This window comes from Diabrotica undecimpunctata, chromosome 2 (assembly GCF_040954645.1).
Source record: "Diabrotica undecimpunctata isolate CICGRU chromosome 2, icDiaUnde3, whole genome shotgun sequence".
NCBI lineage: Eukaryota > Metazoa > Arthropoda > Insecta > Coleoptera > Chrysomelidae > Diabrotica > Diabrotica undecimpunctata.
In genome coordinates, this window is record NC_092804.1 from 130656303 (window position 1) to 130683003 (window position 26701).

General features: G+C 32.0%; 1 protein-coding gene across 1 annotated transcript in view; it reads left to right on the plus strand.

The window, feature by feature from the left end:
* The window catches only part of LOC140434877 (uncharacterized), a 309793-nt gene that overhangs the window by 60993 nt on the left and 222099 nt on the right, over positions 1–26701 (plus strand). The window contains exons 7-8 of the mRNA XM_072523474.1: positions 12573–12823; positions 22785–23083. Coding sequence (XP_072379575.1) covers positions 12573–12823; positions 22785–23083 — 550 coding nt within the window. The remainder of the gene's footprint in view (positions 1–12572; positions 12824–22784; positions 23084–26701) is intronic.

A 26701-nucleotide genomic window follows, 5' to 3' on the forward strand; every position in this document is an offset into this window, starting at 1 on the left:
ATTTACTTTTATCTAAATTGACTCTAACATTAAATTCTTTAAAACGATTCAATATTACCTTCAACTTATCATACATTTCTTGCTCTGATTTAGCGGATACTAGACAATCATCTAAATAACATTGTACCCCCTTTATACCTTTTAGTATTTGATCAATTACAGACTGAAATATGTGAGGTGCAGTTTTGACTCCAAATGCTAACCTCTTATATCTAAACAGACCAATAGGTGTGTTGACTGTTAAGTAACGTTTACTATCTTCACTTATTTTTAACTGAAAATATGCATTCTTTAAATCAATTACCGAAAATACACAACCTTATTCACAAGCAAATATTTCATCCACTGTGGGTAAAGGATAATAATTATTTTCTACAACAGGATTTATGGTATTTTTAAAATCTCCACATACACGTATTTCCCCATTTGTTTTTGGTACTATAACAATAGGACTAGCCCACTCAGATGTTTCCACTGATTCTAAAATATCACTTTTGACCAACTCATTTATTTCCAATTCCATCTTATCTTTCAATGCAAAGGGAATTCTATATGGTTTACTAAACTTTGGTACTGACCCTTCTATTATTTTAATATTTGCAACAAAATCTTTTATACAATGATTTTTATTAAATACTTCATTATAATCTTTTAATAACTCCTCCAATAGGATGTTAGTTTCAATATTTACTTTATGTACTTTAAATACTTTATCAGGTTTAAAATAGGATTTCCATTCTGGTAATAATACATTTAACCATGACCTACCTAGTAAACAAACTTGAGATTTAAATTCTACTACTTTTAAATTTAATTTTGTTGCAATACTACCAAATTGTACATTTACATTAGCATGTAAAACATTGTCCTGTACTTGACCAAACAAAGTTTTTAATTTAATATTCGATTTACCTAATTCTACATTGGGGAATAGTTTTTTAAAAGTTTCAAATGATTTTATAGTGCTATCAGACCCTGTATCTACTTCAAAAGTCATTACCTTATTTTCTATAATTAATTCCAACATAATAGGCTCACATCTTGGACTGCCTACTAATTGGTTAACTGTTTCCTCTACCTGGGTTGTCCACTTAACTTCAAATTCCTCTCTTTCCAGGGTGTCTTCTTCTTCTTCCATAAAATGAACTCTTCCTCTACACAGGGGTGATTTTGCTGTGTGACCCATCACATTACATGTGAAACACCTCCAAGACTTTGCTGGACATTTTGTTGGGTCATTATGAAATCTAAGACATCTCTGACATGGACTTTTTCCCATTTGGTGTGATTTTAATTGCTGTCTTTCTGACTGGTTATTTCGGAATTTATTATGAGGGACGCTTGAGGATGCCTCTGGATACTTGTTAATTTTACCTTTATAACTAGAGACTTTATTTATGACTTCTGAACTACTTATAGCCTTTGCCTGGCCTTCAGCTAACTCCATACTTAGTGCAATTTTGACAGCTTTCCCATATGTTAAATCTTCTTCTGATAACAGTTTCCTTCTAATCGCCTCCGATTTCAAACCACAGATAAACTTGTCCCTAAGCGCCTCTGTCAGGAATGTACCAAACTCCGCATATTTTGACAATTTCTTTAGTTTTTCCATAAAAGAAGTTAGATCTTCTGAATTATCTTGCGAACAATTGTAAAATTTATATCTCTCCGCAATAATTAATCTTTTCGGACTATAATGATCTTTTAATGTTTTCTCCAGTTCGGCATATTTTTTTGTACTAGGTATTTCAGGTGACAACAAATCTTTTATCACCGCATATGCTTCTCCCCCAATTAACGTCAAAAATAAGGGCACTTTTTTATTTTCCCCGATTTCGTTGCACACAAATAACTGTTCCATTCTCTCCAAATAACTAGTAATATCATCTTCCTTGGGCTTAAATGCCTCAATTGAACCAATTAGCGCCATTTTGTTTCACTTATGGATTGTGCACGTGCACACAGACGGTTGTACAGACTTGTTTACTATTTTGACAAAAAAAAACACTTTGGGATTATCCTCCTTTTTATCCCATCCTCGTCGCCAATATGTTATGTATTAATAATACTCAGATTGGTTACAACTTAACGTTTATTCCAATACAATAACCAAACATGGCCATTCCCTAAAATCGACCAAAACTAAGGACTACTGAATGACAACTGTCACAACTACTTGGCCCTGTCTCTAGTTCCGTTCACGGTTACTAGTGACAGGGTGCTTACACATATATAATAGAGTTGTAACCTAATCTGGTCCCGACAAGAATTTCCTTCCAAATAGAGGGAATCCATTATATTTCCTATCAAAAAAAGCAGCTCTCTTCCCAACTCTCCAAACTCGTTTAGGCCAATCTCCCTAACATGTACCCTTTGCAAATTATTGGAAAAATGATCAGTAAGCGATTAATCTGGTATCTAGAAAAAAACAATATCCTTAACCCTGCTCAATCAGGTTTTAGACCTAATAGAAGCACCACTGATAATTTAGTGATTCTACAAACAGATATAGCAAATGCTATGGCCTCCAAGCAAGACGTAATTGCAGTAATTTTTGATATAGAAAGTGCTTTCGATACAACATGTAAGTCGGTAATCCTTAAAAAACTGGTGGAAAATAATCTTACGGGCAACATATTTTGCTTTATAAAAAACTTTTTAAATAACAGAAATTTCAGAATCACAGTTAACGGAGTATTATCCGACAAATGTGTCACTGAAAATGGTGTACCTCAAGGTTCTACTTTGAGTTCTACCCTCTTTCTGCTAGCCATCAATGATATTTGCTCTCATATAAAATCTCCTGTTAAATTTGCCCTATACGCAGACGACCTTATTGTATACTACCAAGGAAAATCCACAGCTGCAACCTCATCTTTATTACAAAATTCTGTCGAGTCCCTTACTACATGGTCCGAGAAAACTGGCTTCAGGTTCTCTTCCAATAAATCCAAAATAATTAAATTCACCAGGAGATACAACAGCACAGAAATACCCAAAAGAACACTAAACGGAGTAAGTTTAGAGTCAATTGATCATTACAAGTTTTTAGGACTAACTGTCGATAACAAACTCACCTAGCGACGTCATATCGATGAAATAAAAGGCATCTGTTTAAGCAGAATGAATTTGTTAAAGACATTGTCCCCACCAATGGGGTGCCGATGAAAGTGTACTACTCAAAATATATCGAGCTATAGTCCGATCCAAATTAGACTATAGTTTACTTGTCTGCATCCAATAATTTATTACAATCTTTAAACTCTGTTCACAACACTGCTCTCAGAATTTGCTTAGGAGCTTTTCGATCCAGTCCCGCTGAAAGTCTCTATTGTGAATCTCATGAACTCCCCCTTTACCTCCGGAGGCAGCAACTACTCCTATCTTATGCTAGCAGAATTTCGTCGAATCCGACTAACCCTGTATTTAATCTTCTGACTTCGCCAAGACCTGGACTCGTAATCTCGCCCAGATGTATACTTTCAATCCCACAAATCCTACAACCCTTGTGCCAAGACATAAAATTATCTCAAACAATTGCATCTATAAGATCAGAATCCCCGCCATGTTCTAGAACACCTCCTTTTATAAACACTTCTCTCTGTAAATTTAATAAGCAACAAACAAATAATACCTTTTTTCGACAAGCTTTCAAAGATATTGTGAATACATCCCACTATGATAAGGTGCTTTATACCGATGCATCTCGAAACGCAGATGGAGTTGGCTGCTCTGTCACTACAGTTGATACAGTGCTGCGACAATACCGAATATCAAACGAATGTAGCGTATTTTCAGGAGAACTCTTTAATATTTCAAAAGCTCTCGAGTTCCCTTTTGACAATCATCAAAGTGTAGTTCTGTGTACCGATTCCTTATCCGCAATTCATTCATTAAAAAATATTTACAATCAACATCATTTAGTACAAAAAATATTAGAATCGATCCATCTCCTCACTTCCCGAGGGACTTCAATAACAATAATATGGGTGCGTATAAGCATCTACATCCAACTTACCTGTCTACAACATACAGCTCCAAGAAGATTTAAAATCAAAATTCAAAAGGAATATCCAACACAAGTGGCAGAAACTTTGGATCACCAAAAACACAAAGCTCAGAGAAATACAACCTAATGTTTACAGCTATTTATCCCTAGCATCTCTGAACAGAAAAGAAAAGATAGCAATACGAAGATTGAGAATAGGACACACACGTTTGACACACGGTCATCTTATGTCCTCTACAGACCAACAGTTATGCTCTAACTGCAACGATATTCCTATCACCGCCAAACACATCCTCACAGAATGTCAGCACTACCAGGCCACCTGCATTGCCAACAATATAACCCATAGTCTAGAAGAACTTCTGAACTGTTCAAGCCGACTCAAGAGCCTAATAGACTTTTTAAAGACTTCTCAATTGTTTAACAAAATATAATTTACATAATATTTTTATTCTTCACAATTGTAAACTTTGTATCATAACTTTGTAATTACTATTGTAAACCTTTGCTCCCGTGTCAATGACCTAAGATGTTGAGACACGTTAATTCGAAATAAAAAAAAAAAAAAAACTTTATAGAAAGCGACAAATCGGACTTTCCAAATCTAGATAATGTAATGCCTAGATATTTAAACTCCATCACTTGCTTTATTAGCTAACCTTCCAGCTCCTATTTACATCTAATTAAATTTGCTCTTATAACCGGACATTTTGTCTTTTTTGGGAAAATGAACATGTTAAATTTTCTGATGGTTATATTTACAGTAGTATTGCGTCATCTGCATAGCAGATTATTTTAAGTTGTTTTTCTTTTATTTGGTATTCTTTTTCAGTTCTTATTCTTTTTTGTTATTTCATACATAATCAGGTTAAACAATACAGGACTCTCTCTGCCTTATCCCATTGACAGCTTCAAAAAAGGATCAGTTAGTTCTTCTTATACTTTTATTTTTATTGTGTTTTTTTGGTAAATATTCTCGATCCTTTTGATTATTATTAGAAGTATCTCCCTTGCGTACAATAAGTGGATAATGTCTTTAATTTGTACAGGTCAAGTGCCTTTTTAAGGTCAACGAAATATAGATATGCCGGTTTGATATATTTTAATGATTTTTTTTTTGCACTTACCTCATTATAAATATAGCGTAAAACCTTGTTATTCTTCTGCTAGTGTTATAATTTTATTCAATTTATTTGTTATTACTTGGATTGTTAATTTTAGTGTTGTGTTTAATAAATTAATTCCTCTGTAATTTTTGGGTCCGATTTGTCTCCCTTTTTAAAGAGAGATATATCTATTTTTTAACTTTCTTCATGATTGCTATACCTCCTTTTCGTCAATATTTGTTGTTCATTTGTCGTTAACTCTGGTGTTGGTGGTTCATTATCGTCACCTTATAGTCTGCCCATGTTTCGTTTTGAATGTGTTTTGTTTTTATTAGTTCACTAATCTCTTTTTTTCTTTCTCCGTGCTCCGTAGTTATAATGTTCCATCTGTTTTGAGAAGTTTTGCCAATGTTTTATTTATCTAACCAAAGTATTCGTTTTATTTCTGATTATTTTATAGTGGTTGTATACCTGTTGTGTTTGTTGTGTTTTGAATTGTAAAAAGATTTTCTTCTTTTCTTCACATTTTCTCTTCACTTTTTCTATAATACCTAGTGATTTTTTTCTATATGCTAGTGTTCATTACTTTTCTTTTTCCAACTAATTCTATTGCTGCGTTAATTATGACATTTTTGAGTTTTTCTCAGCTTTCCTCGATGTTATCGTTTTCTAATATTTTATTCCCACAAATCTTCTCTTATATTGTTTTTCTGTATAAGTATTGCGTGGATTCCGTATTTAGTCCTTCGACTTTGATTTTTGTTTGTATTTGCACCGCTCTCTTGGATGTGAAGTATTTCATGATAATTCTTATTTTACATAATATGGTCGATACTTATGGTAGGCCTCGTTTGGCTCATTTGGCTTATTTATGATGGATGTATATCTCTGTTGGTTATAAAATATTCCATCATAGATCTTTGTCCACGGGTGTTTAAAGTATATTTATGTTGATCTTGGTGGTCAAAAAATGTGTTATTTATTCTGGGGTAATTATATACTCCCATCCCTGTGTGGAATATAGTCTCTCGTCGGGCGCGTCTCCGGGTGGCGGATAGGGGAATACCTCACAGATATGGGTAGTACCGGGGAAATGAAATACCCGGTGTGGAACAAAAACTAGCAAAAGAGTAGCGTCTGATCCAGAGTAGATGGCTACGAACAACGTTTGACTCAGAGTGGGCGGCTGATACAGAACTCACCAACCCGTCTGGCAAGCGAGGTGTTTTAATGCCAAAAAACCCTCTTCAGGGAACATGTCTAATTATAAAACAAACGGAATATGACCCCAGGTGGGTAGAGTTACGGAATCCCCCCACACCGGGAAACCGGTCCGCCTCAAGGATTCTGGGGGAGGCAAATATTCGACAAAAATAAATGTAGGAACGTATAACATCAGTTCCCATGAACGAAGACACTAAAATCCACGAACTAGAGAAAGAACTGACTAAAATACAGTGGGCTATTATTGGCATATCCGAAGTAAGAGAAAAAGAAGAACAAAAAATACAGCTAGAAAATTTGCTATACTATAAAGGTAATGAAGAAAACACCAACAATGGAGTAGGATTTATATTAAATAAAAAAAAATAGTTAAACGCATACAATCTACCAAGGGCATATCAGATAGAGTAGCATACACGACGCTTAAATTAAAACGAACGTCCTGAAAAATCATACAGATGTACGCTCCAACAAGTACCTACAGCGTTGAAAATATTGAACATTTCTACGAACACATAACAACAGCTATGGAAGAAAAGAAATCAAAATTAATGCTAATAATCGGGGACTTCAATGCCAAAATACGAAAATAACTTTATAAAGAAAAAGAAAAAGTAGGACGCCATGGATACGGCAAAAGAAATTATACAGGACATACATTGATGAATTATTTGGGAGAGAAGCAACTATATGCAATGAATATATTCTTTAAGAAAACCTTAAAGAACATGGACATGGATTAGTCCCAATGGTTAAAACAATGGTGAAAAATGAAATTGATTATATTCTTTTAACGCAAAAATTCATAGTTAAAGACATAACAGCCCTAAATCGCTTCTCAACTGGTACCGGCCATAGACTAGTCCAAGCCAAGCTGATCACTGATAGTAGATTTGAAACAAGAAATAAAATGGAAAATAATCGGAAATTGGACATGGAAAAACTAAAACAAGGAAAATATACGTACGAAGAGAGAATAAAGTAAATATTGCCAAGGAAGATATAGAACACAAACATATCGATAAAATAAACATGATATATACTGAAACTCTAACCAAAGTGGGTAAAGAAATAGCACAGATAACAACAAAAAATAGTCCAAGATCCCAGAGCGATCAGACATAACTTATTTTCACACAGATGAAACCTTAGAGTCTCAGTAGCGTCTCGCGTGCTTTGAATACCTGCCTATTTATGAAACTTGCTGAGTGACACCTGGGCAGTTACCAGGTGAGAAAGGTAACTAAAAATAAGAGCTATTTAACTTAAATTTACATAACTGATTTTTATACATATTTTGTAGAATATTATTTTGAAAATACTGTAATAAGTGTCAGACACTTGTCATGGACCAGAACTTTTGTCAGACGCTTTAAAGCTCCACTAAAATTAAATAAACTTTACTTACTTTTACATGTCTGATTTTGAAATATGTTATTAATGGAACTATAATAAAGTTATATTTAATCAGTCAGACAAATTAAAATGACCAAACATCCCACAAACACAAAAATTGTGAGTGCTGTGCGTATGAGCCTCAGAGTAAAAAATTCAAATATATTAAGAATACTTACTGTTTTCGATCCGATTAAATATTTTTACATCTCTATTTTAATATCATGAACTCTAGCATTAAGATAAATATTAAAATAAATTAATGTATTGAATATGTTTGAAATAATTAATTAAATTGGAGCAATTTGGTTTCATAAGAAATTATATTTACTTTTTACTGTTCTGAAGCTATTTTCTTGTGGCATTTTAATAACGTCAATAAACGTACTTTAACCTTTAATTGTGGCTTATTCCCATTTAAATAGTAATTATATTTACTTTATTGTAAAAGGATACTAGTTAGGATAATTAAAAAAAAAATAATTTTTGTAAAAAATCTTCAACTGGGATTGATTGAAACAAACATTTTTCATATTTTAATCATCATATTCATTGTCGCAATTATTACAATTTTCATCATTCAACCAATCATGATGCTGCTTATCCAAGTCATCATCTTCATCATTATCAGTTATGTTGTTGCTGGCTGGTTCTTCTGCAAAAAATAGTTCAAAGAATTAAAAAGCAGAAAATCACAAACATACTACATTCTAAACCTGAAATCAAAGTATAATACCTGAAGTTTGAAGGAATTCACTAACGTTTGCTGGTAATTGGACATCATCAAACCAATGAAAGTGATATTGGTTTTCTTCTAATCTCTAACCATTGTGTTCAGGAGTTAAAATGGTTGGTTGTTTTGCATTTGCATTATTCCATATGCCAAAAATGTAATTAGCACGGCGGAATTGTTGGAATAACTCACTTTAGCATGGTGGTAAACTGCTAGCATCAAATTTTTTTAAATTTTTGCGATTGAATTCTTCGTTAATACCTATTAGATACGCTGTAATGATTTAAAAACAATTGAAGTCGGGCAGCATTAATGTTGCACGTATCAGTAAAACTATAAATTTCGCAGATAAATTTTTGGATAATTTTCAAAATATCTTTTTGGGTGCGCTCATCGGTAAACAACTCTGATTCTCCAAACTGCATGAAAGCTCACTGATAATTATGTTTCTTCATTAATATATTGAATGGTCTTTGTTTACCCTTTTTAAAAAAGGCAAGATAAAAGTCACATCCAGTTGCGTGAAACCCTAGCAAACTTCTACATAAAGATGGTCCCAAGTACTCGTAAACCTTTGTCAAATTAATGTATCCCTGGTTATTTCCGGTGCCTGCGTTTAACCCTACATTCGAATCATCATTTTTTAAATTATGCATATATCGTTACATAATTATCGCAATGTCAGTATCAGAACATCCAATATCAAAATTTGCTTTAACGTCTACATTACAAATATGAAAAATAATTTTAGTGTCAGCTTCTTCATGTTCAGGACACGATAAATTGTCATCAACATTCGATAAAACTGTATTATTATCAACGATGTAAGAATGACATTGTTTAGAATTAATTAATATCCGTTTATTCTCAAAAAATGGCACCATTTCATCAGATGTCCAGTGTTGAATAAAAAAATCAAAGACGGTCTGTTCGAAGTTGATATTTTTGAGTTATTGCGAAAAATCTGACGGTCTAACTTGATCGGAAATAGGAATGTTGAAATCTAATTGAGTAGACTCATGACGAAGGCCTCTTTCGTAGCCTTTGATCGAAGGAGAGAAATATTGATCAAAAATAACATAGAGTGAAACAGATTGTGAGGTAAAGAAGGAGAACCGAGTTATAGACGTCTCACTCACTCTGAAATGCAAGCACAGCACTCTCGCGCTCATACTTCTGGTTAACTAATTTTTGTGTTTGAAGGATATTTGGTCATTCTAATTTGTCTGACTGATTAAATATAACTTTATTATAGTTCCATTAATAACATATTTAAAAATCAAACATATAAAAGTAAGTATAGTTCATTTAATTTTAGCGGAGCTTTAAAGCGTCTGACAAAAGTTCTGGTCCATGACAAATGTCTGACACTTATTACAGTATTTTCAAAATATTATTCTACAAAATATGTATAAAAATCAGTTATGTAAATTTAAGTTAAATAGCTTTTATTTTTAGTTACCTTTCTCACCTGGTACCTGCCCAGGTGTCACTCAGCAAGTTTCATAAATACGCAGGTATTCAAAGCACGCGAGACGCTACTAAGACTCTAAGGTTTCATCTGTGTGAAAATAAGAGTTATGTCTGATCGCTCTGGGATCTTATTCTAAAAAGAAAGTTTCATATCCCAGGAAAAAAGATTCTTATGAAAACAAGAAGAACATTACTAGAACAAGGAGATAGAAATAAAATAGAATACAAATAAATAAACAAAACAGGAGAGTACAGGAAGAAAAGATAGAGAAAACCATTGAAAAAAATAGAAACATGAAGTGCTTAAAGCAGTACCTGGGAAACATACAAATTAATACCATAAAGAACAAAGAAGGAGTGAAAACCAACAATATAAAAGAAATTTTACAGATAACGCACAAATATTATACAAATCTCTATAAACAGAACAAAAACCAACCCAAAAAATCCGTAATTAGTTACAATTGAAAATAAAGGACGTTAACTCTGACTACAACCAGAAATCAGTAAAAATTAAATAAAAAAAGGCAACCAAAGAAATAAAGATTAACAAATCTCCTGGGAAAGATGGAATAACTGTGGAAATGCTAAAAAATGGGGGGAAAACTACAGTGGAAGTCCTTTATGTACTAATGAATAAAATATTGAACACAAAACAAATACTCACCACATGGAATGAGGCAAAAACACTATTAGTAGATGTAATGCACTAACTGTTAACTAAACTACTAACAAACAGATTACCAACTAAGTTAGATAATTACCAGTCAAAAGAGCAAGCCGGTTTTAGGAAAGGATTCAGTACAAGCGACCATCTGCTTACGATAAAAATATAAATTGAAAAAGCCAAAGAATATCAAATCCCAATGTATATGGAATTAGTAGACTTTGAAACAGCATTCGATAAGGTGGAACATTGGGCAGTAAAGAAGTCTTTAATGGGAGAATAGACTAATAATTTCCAATATATACGATCAAGCAACAATATCCATCTGGTACTACCAACTACAATTGTAAAAACGGGGTATTAACAAAAATTGACAATACTACAATCACTTAAGATATGCAGACGACATCGTATTAATAACAGATAAAAGGGTAGAATTACAAAATATGATGGATGAAATTAAATAGCGAATCAACAAAAATCGGTCTACAAATGAATTATAATAAAACGAAAATTATGACGAACCAACCAGAAGAATTAATAATTACAATTGCACAAACAACTATAGAACAAGTAAAAGAATATATATATATATATATATATATATATATATATATATATTTGGGACAACTAGTTAAATTAAATAAAGAAAATCAGACCGGAGAAATAAAGAGAAGGATACGGTTGGCTTGGGTATCCTTCGGAAAACTTTCCTATATACTAAAAAATAGAAAATACCCCCAATATTTAAAAACAAGAATCTTCAACCAATTTATACTTCCTGTTCTCACCTACGGTTCTCAAACTTGGACGTTTACAAAGGAAAACATGGAAAAAATAGCAAAGACCCAAAGAGCCACGGAAAGGCAAATGCTGAACATCAGGCTATCAGACAAGAAAAGAAATACTTGGATCCGCAACAAAACAAAAATGACCGATGTGTTAAAGCAGATAGCAAAACTTAAGTGGAAGTTCGCTGGGCATACCATAAGATAGAAAGACGACAGATGGAATAAGATGATTATACACTGGAGACCATATAGTTACAAAGGAAAAAGAGGAAGACAACAAATAAGATGGTCAGATGACTTGAAGAAACACGCAGGCCCGAAGTGGACACAAACTGCCCACAATAGAGCGACGTGGGAGAAGAAAGAGGAGGCTTATGTCCAAAATTGGACACCAAGGGCTGTATAGATAGATAGAATTACACACTAGGCAACTATGGGAGGTAATTATGGGGGACTAAAACACTGCCTGAGGTAATTGCTTAGTAGATTGAGTAGCTTTGCGGTTAACACATTTGATTCCAAGTCTACATAAAATATGTAGTTTGATTGGCAAGGTTAGCAAAAATCGTAAAAATGAATACTGCTCAAAGAAACAATGTATAGCCTCGGAACCGGATAGTTCTTGGTAATGTATTAAAAAAATAACAAATACGCGTTTAGATGTTTTATTTTTGGCATACAAAACTGCACCTCCGTAATAAAAGGTGAGAGATTTGTTTTTTAATTTTGTTACAAATTAAACGGCAGATTCAAAAATTATTTTTAATTTAAAATAACTCAGTAGTGTACAATTTTTCCTTTAAAAAAATTGAGTCCATTAACCGTATATGGAGCAATTAAAAATATAAATTCTTAATTGTATGTCAAAAATGCGCAGTAGCTACCTCTTAAAACCCACCAAATTTTATTTTCACAAATTAACCAAGTCTTAAAGCAATAAATGAATTGTCAGCTAAGTCATATTTGTAAAACCCCAAGAATACTCACCTAATGTATCCCTTAAGAAGTTTCATCAGGTCCAATGATGGTTATTTTCAAATAAAATTTTTGATGTTTGCTAAGTTGATGCATATGCGTTAAGAGTGAGTAAGGAGTGAGCAAATTCGAGAAGTTTTGCTTCTTTCATTAGAATTGCAAATTACAATATATTTTTTTAATTTTTGTAAAATTTTAGTTGTGAAAAAAATTGTATGCCAAAAGTTCTGGTAACAAATCCAAAAGATCCAGTTATACTTACAGTAGAATGCAAAAAAGGTTGTGAAACTATATTGGTGCCCACAAAATATACTTGGACTGTTGACAAAGATGATTTTCCGTACGATAAGACACGGTATGGAAGAGAAGGCACTGTATTTTATATACAAAAGGAAGTATTAAACGTGGATACAGCTTACGTAATATCTGTAGAGTTAAAAACTGACATTGGTAAGTTTAATAGCTTAATTATAATTAATAATTTTCGTCGCATCTCATTTTGACTTTCCAACTAATTGAAAAACTACTTACTTCATATTAATTTTGGTACCCCAAAAAAGGTTAAAAAAAAATTTGTCACTCCTACCCCCGGGCTTCCCTCTAAAAAACTCCTCGTAGGGGGGAACACGTAAAAAATATGTGGTCTTGCGTGCTTCTGTCCTTCCTGAATCCACATTGTGTATCTTCAATAGTTGGTTCTATTTGGGTTTTTATTCTTGTTTCTATTATTCTTGCGAATACCTTCCCAGGAATACTTGATATAGTAATACCTCGGTAATTATTACAGTTTCTCTTGTCGCCCTTTTTGTGTATTGGTAGTATAATGTCTTCCTTCCAGTCCTGTGGTATTTCTGCTCTCTTTATGATATCATTGATTAGTTTTATCATGCTGTCCACTCCCTCTATTCCCATGAATTTTATCATTTCCGGGGTAATATCATCCTTGGCTGGTGCTTTGCCTAATTTAACTCTTTCAATTGCCTTTTCTAGTTCCTCTGTTGTTATGGGTTCTACTTTTTGTTCTTCATTAATTTCTTGTATCTCCACTATGTTGTCTACGTCTGTATGAGTTAGCTCTTTGAAAGGTTCTCTCCATCTTTCCATTATTTGGTTTTCTTCTGTTATTACCTTTCCATTCTTGTCTTTGTCTGAGCTGTTTTAAAAAATTGATTTACCAAGAATTTGTATGGCAAAAAATGTTTTAATAAAAAAATGTAGTTGAGATAATTTTGAACAAAAATGTTTATTAGCACTTTTTCTGTAAAATTCACCGTTCCCACAGAAACGACCGGCAATTTTGAATGCCAGTACGCACTCGAAATCAATTTTTTAAATAAAACATGTATCAATAATAATAGTCTCCCGTTTTATACCGCTGTCGCGGCTTTGGGAGTATAGCAGGGTAGTCTGCTATATCTAGGGCCTACGGTATACAAGGAAGGTAACATGGCCAGTGCTACGCTTCAACCGTCTATTATTACCCCTGGTTTTACCCAAGGTACTCATTTTTATTCAGGCTGAGTCAACCTGGGGCCTATAGACATTTTTAAAATGTCTAGATGTTCTTGCCGGCGGTGGGATTCGAACCCCGGACCACCGGCTTGCGAGGCGAGCATCCTACCGCTTGCGCTACGCAGGCCCTAAAACATGTATCAACCTGACAATAAAAGTTCAATATTGTTTTATTGACAAAAGAGTGTCTTATCGACAAAAACCAAAGTGCGTTTTTAAAGCTAAAGAAAACAGATTTTGTACGCAACGTTTACATTTTTCTGCAAATCAAGTAACTTTCTATAAAGCTGTTAAATAAATGAACGTTGCGCGATGTTTTCGGTGAAGTTTTGAAAATCGTACTTATGCAATCGAAAAAAGTAGTTTTAAAAATGTTTATACCATTTGTAATGCGAAAGTAGAGTGTTATTAGACATAATTCAAATGCTTAAAGTTTGTCGAAAAAAGTGAAAATCGAAATTTCATTTTAAACGTTTTAAATATTAGGCTCGGGTAATGGAAATTCCATAGTGATACTGAAATGAAACTGATAATGAAACTAAAAAAATTGACTGTATGAGGATCTCAAAAAATGGCAAAAATGGCATTTATAGAATATAGCATCACAACTAAACATTTAAATTGTCAAAAACTCAAAAGCTGAAGAACGTACCTCCCGTCTCTGTTATATCTCAATTCTAAGCAAACTAAGATAAAATCAGAGCAACTATCATAGAAAAAAAAAACGAGAAAACGTAGATCAAATTGAAAACATATGGAGTAAACTTAAAGATGTCTTAAACGACATAAAGACAATTATCTGAAACCAATTCATAAATCCATAAGAAAAGAATATATGACCATTAACGTTCTCGAATTAACGAATCAAAGAAAAACACTATAAAACAGAGAACAAAGACCAAACAGAGTATCGCAAAGTAAATAACATCATAAAATATAAAATCAGACATGCGATAGGGGTATGAAAAAAAAAATCATTGGAATTTATCAGCTATAAGACAAACATTATCCATTTTATATGCACAAAAAAGTTAATCAAGTTACCGGGCAATCGACTAAACACTTAAGTCTCGTATTGTACTAATTAAGCATAAGAATAAGAAGAATGGACCAAATATGTAGAAAAACCTTTTAGTGATAATAATACGATCCAACTAAGCAACAGAGAAGATGAACCTAGCCCACATATAATGAAAAGCGAAATGTTTAAGGCCCTAAAAGAAATCAACACGGGTAAAGAGACAGACTTAAATTAATATTTCCAGAAATTTTAAAGCTCATAAATACAGATGATATAGATGTATAAGTTGAGCTTGTCCTTAAAATTATATCAACCAGGAGAACTGCCGAAAGATTGGCTAAAATCGATTTTCATTCCTGCAAAAATTTAACACCAGTAAATGTAAACAATTCTGTCTGACAAGTCTGATGAGTCAAACTCTACAACTATATTCAAAAAACCTACATCGTAGAATTTACTATTTTTACTGGAAATAAGCTACAATTTTACTTTAAACTAAGTTTAAATGATGTTTCAATTTCCATATTGTAGGGTTTTTCTCTTGATGTCTAGGGTTTAACTAAAGGCCACGGGTCGATTCGAATTATAACAAACACTTTATTGTTTAACTCGTAAATTACAGGATTATACAACTAATATAACTAAACAATAACTGTAACTTGAAATAGGCCCGCGGCTTAATAGCAAAAATATGAACACAGCTTTCTTCGTACGTCTTCTAGAGATGAGATGCCGTCTTATGCATATAACCTCCTAGTATTCTACTTACACTGTGTACTCGAGTGCCCGTCGACCTACTATCTACAGCGTTTTTTTTTTTTGTTATTCAGCAATGCTACCTGTCCTTCGGCTCACGGTTCGTGATAAATAAAAGTTAAAAATTGGTAACGGAAAGTATTTGATAACGAATGCAATCCTACAATATCGAAAATCATTCTCAAAATACTAACAGACTAAGCCCATTAGAAATTTTGAAGAGGTCATTTGACCCAGTGTAAATAACATATAAATCAATACTACAATATTTAATAACCACTTTAGACACTATGCCGTAAATTCTTATGGGTACAGGTGAGTACACGGGTAGGGTAAACTTACCACTCAAGAATGGGACTTTTTGGTCAAACATATTTGTACGGCATTTATAACTTAGGTAGGTAATACAAAAATAATGACCTGTCACCTAATGCCGTACAAACATATTGGTTTTCAGAAGCAGGGATAATTTTTAATTTTTGTAAAACTTTGGCCCCATTTTCGAGTTTCGGATCGTTATATAGATTACTTTTTTTGCAATGCTGTACATATTGGCTGGAACAGGGCTAAGAAATCTAGTGCGCAACCGTCTATTTGTAAGTAGTACATGGAGGTGATTTAAACTAATATGAAACTAACTATAACATATCACCTCCTTCAAACGTCTGTGTGTTTTGCGAAAAATCTAGAAAAAACGGTTTAGTAGGTGGTACTGTAGACTAGCGCGAAGCTTTATATTGATTAACAAAATTGCTGTTTTTACTATTCTCTTTAAAATTTTATAATATTTTTAATCAAATTTCTATTTGATAAATAGAAATAAAAAATTATGTAAAATAGAAATAAAATTAAAAAAAACGGGTGTGGCAGTCCAGAGGGACTGCCGGTAGAAGTTATACTTCCATACACGCGTTCGCCGTTACAAATTTATTTGGGAATCAATCTGCACAATCATTACATATGTAATGCTATAGGTAAGAGAGAGCAGAAAGAGAAACATAATTAGGTATATAGGTATATGGTGCATCGTTTGCTGTATATAAACAACATTTGACCTGTAATAAAAGCATAGTAAATGAAGGATTGAATCAGTATTTTGATGAAATTGTATATTTTTATTTTCATATATGTATGAAAGGAGTTAAATGCAAAAAAAAAATTTACACATACTCTGCAATAATGTTTCATTCTTTTACATTATTCATCATTAGTTTAACACATTATTTTTAAAACTTTTTTGCCCCCTATCACTTTTTCGAAAAACTAGTTTTTTCCTAGGTGGCCATAAAATTACAACGTTTCTACGGATACAATAATTACAAACACTTCCATCAATAATGGTCAATAATTTGAAGCTATTATTTATTGTGTGAATAAGATTAATATTAAAACTTTTGATATTACAATGGCCTACACCTTTCAGGAAATGAAAGATATGCATTTAACTTTGGGTAAGTTGGATCAGATTAAATTATGATTTCAATAAACTATCGGGATTATCGTAGGTAAATGTCAAGGAAATAGTGTAACAGCCGCAAGACGTTATGCAGTAAAATACCCCAATCGAAATACACCCGATAGACGATTATTTCTAACCATTGATCGTCGTTTACGGGAAACGGGTACATTCCAACCGCAAGTTGTAGGCAATAGTGGTCGTCCAATAATGGATGCAACTGATGAAGACATTTTAGAAATCATTGAAGAAGTCCCCGGAATATGTACAAGGGTAAAAGCTGCTCAACTAAATGTTCCTCACGTAAGGGTTTGGAGGCCTTTAAAGGATCAGCTGCTTAAACCCTATCACTTAACATTGTGCAAGAGTTATTGGTTGAAGATTATCCTAAAAGAATTGAATTTTGCGATTAGTTGTTAATGGAAAACACTCGAAATGTTAATTTTATTGGAAATATTTTCTTTACTGACGAAGCTACCTTCAGTAGAAATAGAATAACAAACGATCATAACGAGCACATTTGGATCGACGAAAATCCTCACGCCAAAAAAACGACTCATCACCAAAGGACTTTCAAAGTTATTGTTTGGGCAGGAATTGTGGATAACAATCTAATAGGCCCAGTATTTCTTCCCAACAATTTAAATGCTGATAATTATTTGTAGTTCTTGGCAAACGATTTACAAGGGTATTTGAAAAAAGTGAATATTGCAATAATGCAAAATATGTGGTTTCTACAAGATGGCGCTCCACTGCATTACAGTAATGAAGTCCGGGAATAAAGTACTGGTCGGTGGATTGGAAGGGGTCGTGACACACCTATTTCTTGGCCACCCAGAAGTCCTGGTGTTAACCCCATGGACTTTTGGGGGTCTATGAAAGAGAAAGTGTATTCTGTAACAATAGAGGACGAACAACAATTGAGAGTTAAAATAATTGTAGCAGCAAATCAATTTTGTCAGAAAAATATGATTTTTCAGCGCATTAGGTTTTCCTTATTAAAACGATACCGAATGTGTATTGAAGAAAATGGGGGTCATTTTGAACATTTATTGTAATATCATATTTATAGAAGTTATAGACATTTTTTGTCCTTGTTAATTCATTTAAGCCATTTATTTAGTTGCAAGTAATTTTTTAAAGGTTAATGAAAAGGGCCGTAACTTAATAAAATCTGTTTTTTGAAAAAAGTGATAAGAGGCAAAATTTTTTTTTAAAATAATGTGTTAAACTAATGATGCCACAAAATTCATTTGATTTGAACGTACTCAAAAGTTTGGGGGGATTTAGAGCTACATACCCCCCTTAAAATTTTTATGTTCGCTTAGATTTTGATGTTTCTTTTTTATGAATAATGGTTTCAGAACAAGAAAGTAACTTTTCCCATTTTTATTACAAAATGTTATGTAGTTTAGGAGATAATGCAAAAAAAAATTTTATTTTGTAACTTTAAAGGGCTGTAACTTTTTTTGTGTACCCTTTTTTACTAAGGTAAGATGGATTCAATCAATTTATTTTTGGCCCCGGAATGCATGATTTAATTTATGACATACCTTATTGAAACACCCAGTATTTTGCAAACTGCTGCTCTGAAAAGATTTGTGGTTGTTGTGTTAAACCACTTTCGTAGGTTTTTCAGCCAGGAAATTCTTTGCCTTCCTGGTCCTTATTTTCCTTCTACTTTTTCTTATAAAATGAATTGCAGTAAACCATATCTTTCGCTGTACCTCATGATGTGACCGAGGAATTCGATTTTGGCTGTTTCTGTTGTGGTTAACAACTCTTTTCCTTGTTACATTCTTAATAAAACGTCCTGGTTAGTAATGTGGTTGGTATAGGATATCTTCAGGATTCGACGATAAAGCCACATTTCGAAAGCCTCAATTTTCTTGCAGGTAGCGTCTGTGAGGGTCCTCGACCTAACTCCGTACTACAGTATAGGAAAGATATAACATCGTAGTAACGTGATTTTTATGGGTACTGAACCATCTTTTTAAATGCAGATCTGGCTTTCTCTATCCTATATTTAATATCTAGGGAATGATCCCAATTTTCATTGACGCTTGTACCAAGGTAGGTGTATGTTTTTACTCTTTCTATTGGTTGACTATTCACACTGATTCTTTCAATTTGCTGTTCCTTCTTAGAGATCATTATACGTTTTGTTTTTTAATGTTCAGTGAAAATCCATGTCTGTGACTTTCTTCTGTGATTCTTTTCATTAACTCCTGGAGCTTAGATATTTTCAAAAAATATTTGGAAAATATTTGTCTAATAAGCTACAATACTTTTTAGAGGTTTAGGTATTGATCCTGAATTTCTTATCACGATTCTTAAGTAAAAGCTCCGTTTATTTGATAACGAGGACAATGATGAACCAGTTTCAAGTCTCGTTTGGCAGTTTAAGACTGTTTTCTCCTTTGCAATTCTTGAACAGGTTATCTCCTCGGTAACTGAAAGATTGACGTTATTATCTGCGTACTATTTAATATTCTTCTTTCTTTATAAGTTTCATGACATTGCTAATGATACCCTTATGAAAGCCTGCATCGACTTAAATATTAAATTAAAGGTACAGCAGAAAGAACATATCATAAATGAAGTAACAGTAAACAACTCTTGAATGAAATAACTTTATTCAAAGATATTGTTCCAGGTGAAAAACAGCAACTAGATTATATCAAGAATAATCCTATTCTCTGTTTTTAAATTTTGCTTTGACATTTAGAAAGTTTTAACCTATTTCTGTGACTTCAGGCGCAAAAAGTTTTAGTACAAATTATTAAAAAATTTTTAACGAATAATATGACATAAGAAAGATTTACAGATTATCTCTATAGAAAAAATTAATATTACCGAAATTATTGACAGCTTTCTTTCCTAGCAAGCTAGAAAAGTTAGTTTGTAACTAATTATTAGGACTATTAGGTAGTCTTTGTAGAAGGACTGCTTAAGTACTTTTTGTTATTATGTAGATTGTATTTTCTGAGTGAGTATAATATACTGTTATATACTGAAATATATAGAGATGTATATATAGAGAAATATATAAGATGTATACTATCGTTCATTCTGTTTAATGACTATTTAGAATGCATGTTTCAAAGAACACTAAAACACGTTAGAGACGGCATAAAGATAAATGGTTGACCGCTATCCCATATAAGATACACTCACGATTCAGCGGTAATAGCAGACAACGCAAACGACCCCCAACTTCTACTAAACAAAATAACCAAAGAAGGCTGCGACTTTGAAAAGTCGACTAATCATTAATTATCATTAATTATCATTATTATATCATTGTATTATCATTATTATAATTAGATTATCATTAATTTCGTTTGTTGATTTTATTGATGAGATCTTCCACTGTCTGATACGATAGCTGTTATTAACATATCACAAATTATTTGCAGAAATTCCATTTATTTTGCTAACTTTTTTCATTCTGCTGTGAAAAATCTGCTCTATATATATATATATATATATATATATATATATATATATATATATATATATATATATATATATATATATATATATATATATATATATATATATATATATATATATATATATATATGTATATATATAAATTAAACAGCATAGGTTAAAATACACAGGCCATGTCTCATGCCCTTACCAATTTCTACTTGTTCTGAATATAGACCGTTGGTAATTGTTAACTCTGCTCCTTGGTTCCAGTAAATTTGTTGTTGTATCATCCTCATAATTATTTTTCCATTAAAACCAATATTCTTACTGACTATATTAATACATTATATCGTATAATATCCATCCACCAATAACCATACCTATTACCGTAAATCAGAAAATGTTTCAGACGTTAGGCCATAAACTAATAAATAATATTAATCATAAATTTGCTCCTTTTTCTTCATCGCCCCAGAAATCAGACAGTGTACTTCTCACTATTCTTTCTCTACTCTCAACATTATGTTTACAACGTTTCTTTCATCCAGCCCGAAACCCATTCAACTCTCGAAAACTTCGCTCTCATTTGCCCATCTCTGACAGTTAAAAATGTGGGCGGGAGCGTCTAGCGTGGTACCCCACAAACAGTACAGTCTGCCGAGAAAGATTTGCCTATTCTATTTGTGAAGGTGCCAAAACTACCATGTTCGGTCAGAAACTGTATCAGGAAGTAGTCTAGTTTCCTGAACTTACATTTCCACCACGGCCTCAGATCCGGAATAAGCTCCTTCATCCACCTTGCCTTTCCGCTATCATTCGCCCATTCTCTCTGCCATTCTACTATCGTTCTTTCTCTCTCATTCTTATCTATATTTACATCCATCCTCCTCGCATACACCCTCGCTCGCTCTTTGCACAACAAAACGATCGGTATCACCGCTCCAATGACATATAGAGCCTCATTTGAAACTGTTTTATACGCGCTAGATACCCTAAGGAGCATTCGCCTTTGAAAATTCTTCATTAGCTTAGCGTATTTCGCAGTGTTTAGTACGCTACGCCACGACTCCAGATTTCGGTTCGCCTTCTCTACCGTCTTTTGAATGTGTAGTCCGAACCTTAGTCCTTCCGACAATCAGACTTACAGAACATGAATAAGTTCTGTAATAATAATAAGAGAATGGATAACTTACAGAACCTATAAACATGGACAGAGAAATAAGACAGGTTAACTTGTTGAGTTATATGCTCTTCAATTGAATCAAGGATGAAATCGTCGAAAGTGTCAATAAAGGAAAAGAATACAGAATGGTCAACAAAGAAGTAAAAATACTCTATTACACAGACGACGCAGTATTGATACCCAAAATGAAGATATTCTGCAAAGACTAGTCCACAGATTTAACATAAGAGCAAAATAATTTTAAATGATTATCCCAGCTCAGAAAACCTAAAAAATAGTAATCAGCGAAGCCAATCAGATGTTCGATAGAAATCGATGACCATCAGTATTGAAGAAGTAATGGAAATAAAATACCTTAGAATTATACTATCCACCTATGAGGACCTGGACAAAGAATTGAGAGATCAAGTAGCCAGTGTAAGACTATTAATGGCATATGCATCAGAAACAAGACCTGACATAGCCACAATACATAGACTACTGGAAACGGCAGAGATGAGGGTACTGAAAAGAAGTAGGTACAGAAAATATGCTGAGAGTTCGAAAGAGAAGTAAAGACATTAAAATAAAATGAAACTTACAGTGTATAAACGAATGGATAGTAAACAGAAAAATAAAATGAAATATCCACATAAGAAGAGTGGGAGAGCCACGTATGGTTAACATAGCAGGAGATAAATCAGCAATTGGTAGAAGAAGTATGGGACGACCACGCAAAAGATAGAGTGACAATCTTCCGCCAATGAACAAGCAAAATTCTTATAAGGAGGAGAAACAAGAAGAAGATATTCCCATCGTCAATGCATCGTTGGTAGTCTAACGGGTAGTAGCACATACAGGTGAGGTTTAGATTTGAGTAAGAGAGGTTATTTGAGACGCTTACCTACCTAACCTTGAAAGTCTCACATTTCGTTAAACTTCAATTCTTTCATGCTAATTGCAATGTTGCTATTTACAGTTTAGTCTTTGGTTCAATATCTATGACAATATTTTCAATATTAAAACGTTCCTATTTATTCATTTTTAATTTAGTAATTATTTGTAGATGAATTAAAAGGAAAGACTGCTGTTAAAATAAACGTTCATAAACCACCGAGTTTAACCGAATGTTCTGTGAAACCTGAGAAGGGGAAAGCTTTAAAAACATATTTTGCGGTACGCTGCACGTTTCCCAAAGGATCATACTATTTTGAAATTTACAGTGTGGCTAACACAAAAGAAATTCTTTTAGACAGGAGTGTCAGACTTGGAAATATAGACTTTATATTACCTGCCGGAGCTGACGTTAAGGTGAAAATAATAGATGATTATGGTTTTTCGGGGGAAAAAGTTTTGAATCCCACGGTAAGTATGTCAATAGCACCTTTCCACTTTGGTATTACTTCCAGTGTTACAAAACGTACACCACAACGCACCAACTTTGATATTTTGAATAGAATATTTATTTGAATAGAATTTTTATTTTCTGATTCTCTGCAAAATTCGTATATATATATATATACGAATATATATATATATATATATATATATATATATATATATATATATATATATATATATATATATATATATATATATATATATATATATAATATATATATATATATATAATATATATATATATAATATATATATATATATATAATATATATATATATATAATATATATATATATATATATTATATATATATATATATATATATATATATATATTATATATATATATATATATATATAATATATATATATATATATATATATAATATATATATATATATAATATATATATATATATATATATAATATATATATATATAATATATATATATATATATAATATATATATATATATATATATATATATATATATATATATATTTATAAATGTTTTGGATGGGTTGGAGTCAATAAAAGGGCTATTGGTTAACTATTTATTATCAAGCGCTGCTAAAAAAGACAAAATATCCTACAAAGTTGAACCAGAAAGAAAAAAAAATTTTTTTTGTTAACTCACACTCACCAAATAAAATTAGTTTGGTTAATAAAATTGCTGCTAACATATTTCAAAAAGAATTACTATAAAAATGTCCTTATCTAATAAATGTTTCTCTAAAATTTTAATATAATTTTGAAAACATTTTTAACACAAAAAATTTATAAATAAGTTAGAATAGCGACCAATTTCAATTAAGCCTACAATGTCGTAAATGTCAACTTAAATAATGCGATTTGACATTTTTATTATTATTATTTTATATTTTTCACAAAAGTGATTACAGAATTAAAAAACCATCTTGTGCTTTGGCAGAGCATGTAATCGATAAAGACCATATTATGGATTTTGATAACATTAAAATTTTATGCAGTGAAAGTAATAAATTCAAAAGGACTTTTTTGGAAATATTTGTATTAGCAAAAGTGATAATAATTTAAACAAAAGATCAGAAATTCAAATTCTAAGCAAAATTTATAATTATATTATTTCTTTGTAGTTTATATATGAAACGTGTAAAATATCACATTTTGATTTCATTTTTCATATATTTGTTACATTTTTTCAGACATCTATCAATAGTGAATAAATCTTCGTCTTTTTTTTTACCTACCTATATTACCTACTAAACAAAAAAGAATTTTTGACGTGACAACGTCTTAAATTAGGTTGTGGCTCGGAGTCATTCATGAAAAAGTGTAACGCCCGCTCACGTCTGTTACAGTGAGTCACCGAACGAGAGAGAGGCCCGCCGGACCGGCGAATGCCTTGCGTCTCTCTCCCACTCAAACATGATCGGTCCGCTGCGCGCGCAGCACTAGAGAATTAGGCGCGTTGAATCGGTGCGTGCTTCCGTGCTTGTGTCTCTGTCTTTCTCGAGCGTTCTTGGCGTTCAAGACACATTACAGCAGAAACACTTCCTTTCATTTCATATTTCTCCTATCATCGTCCTATCCTCAACAAAATCACTCAAATAGAAATTAGTTAAGTTTAAGTTTACATGTACAATGTTTTAGTAAACAAAATATATTTCTATAGTTAAAATTTGTGCAATTCTTATTTTCATTCAATTCCTTGTTCCTATTGTGCAATTTAATAATATTCATATCAATAAATATTCTACCGAGAAAAAGACGTTGTCACGTAAAATCTTCGCCCGTAAAACCGACTTTACAGGCAACCGATTTTTTAAACAAAATTTAATTTTTGGCAATATAATTGTCAAAAATAAAAATTTTAAGTTGGCATTTATGACATTGAGGCTTAATTGTAATTGGTCGCTATTCTAACTTATTGATAAATTCAATTGTTTTTGCGTTAAGAAAAATGTTTTTAAAATTGTATTAAAATTTCAGAGAAACATTTATTAGATAAGGACATTTTTATAGTAATTCTTTTTGAAATATGTTAGCAGCAATTTTATTAACCAAACTAATTTTATTTGGTGAGTTAACAAACATTTTTTTTTCTTTCTAGTTCAACTTTGTAAGATATTTTGTCTTTTTTAGTAGCTCTTGATAATAATTGTAAACACAATTGAAAGCTCGAGATAATAAATAGTTAACCCTTTTATTGACTCCAACCCATCCAAAACATTTATATATTTTTTCCAAACGAGTCACAAGTACTTCTTTTTTCTTACTCTTGTAGAAATATATATATATATATATATATATATTTCTACAAGAGTAAGAAAAAAGAAGTACTTGTGACTCGTTTGGAAAAAATATATAAATGTTTTGGATGGGTTATGGTAATATATATATATATATATATATATATATATTATATATATATATATATATATTATATATATATATATATATAAATATATATATATATATATATATATATATATTATATACATATATATATATATATATATATATATATATATATATATATATATAAATATAGTCACTCAAAAATTAAATGAGGCAATAGCGCATATCACAGCAAGATCTAAACAACCGGCCAGTATAGAAGACAAATGAAATTGTATTAAAAAAGCTATTGTAACCACCACCAAGTCTCTGATCACTTCCCAAAAGTACAAAAACAAGAATTGGATGACTGACGAAATATTATCAATGATTGACGACCGCAGATCATTTAAAAACAAAGACCGAACCAAACATCAGCAGATTAACCGACCGATAAAGAAAGAGGACAGTTATAAAAAAATTTCAATAATTTAACACACATTTCAAAATATATCTCTTCAATAAATATAAATAACTATAATAATTTAAATAATGTTTTATATTTTAATATTATTATTATTATAATAATCACATTTTCTTTTAACAAACAATAACATATACCTTACTCCTACATCATCTGTTAACACCCATCCCCACAAGAAACTTCCTTCTAAGTTGTTAGACAGTTACAACATTGACCGAAGATCACTCATTATTAGTAATAAGGGATAGTTTGAAGTATGAATCACCAATCACTATATAGTAATTCTTGTGCCGGAATGTAAGTAGTATTTTGTTTATTTCTAATGTATCACAATCCAACAGACTTTTTCTCTTACCAATTTGTCTGCTAATGCAATTTATGCATATTAATTAACACAGACATGTAATATTGGCATAATTACTAAAACTTTTTTGATCTATAACTTTTTGATCTATGTCCTTATAAGAAAGCACCCTAATATGGGCTTTTTATAATTTCAGCATTTAATTTACTTTGTACCACCGACCTGATGATGCTTTGCAAATTTTAGAAAGCGAAACCGGTCGTCTTGGGTAGTAAAATTAAACTGATTGTGAGTAAGTCTAATTATTTCTTTTTTACCTTTTTTAAAATGGACTTATATCAGCAACACATTCATGATTTGGAAGAAAAACATTCAATGGTAGTCAAAATCTGGCCTTCAATGTCTACAACTATGCCTGTATTGCGTTGTTTTCTGGTATTCTGTACCTCTTTAATTTTTTTGTGCATATGGAAAGTC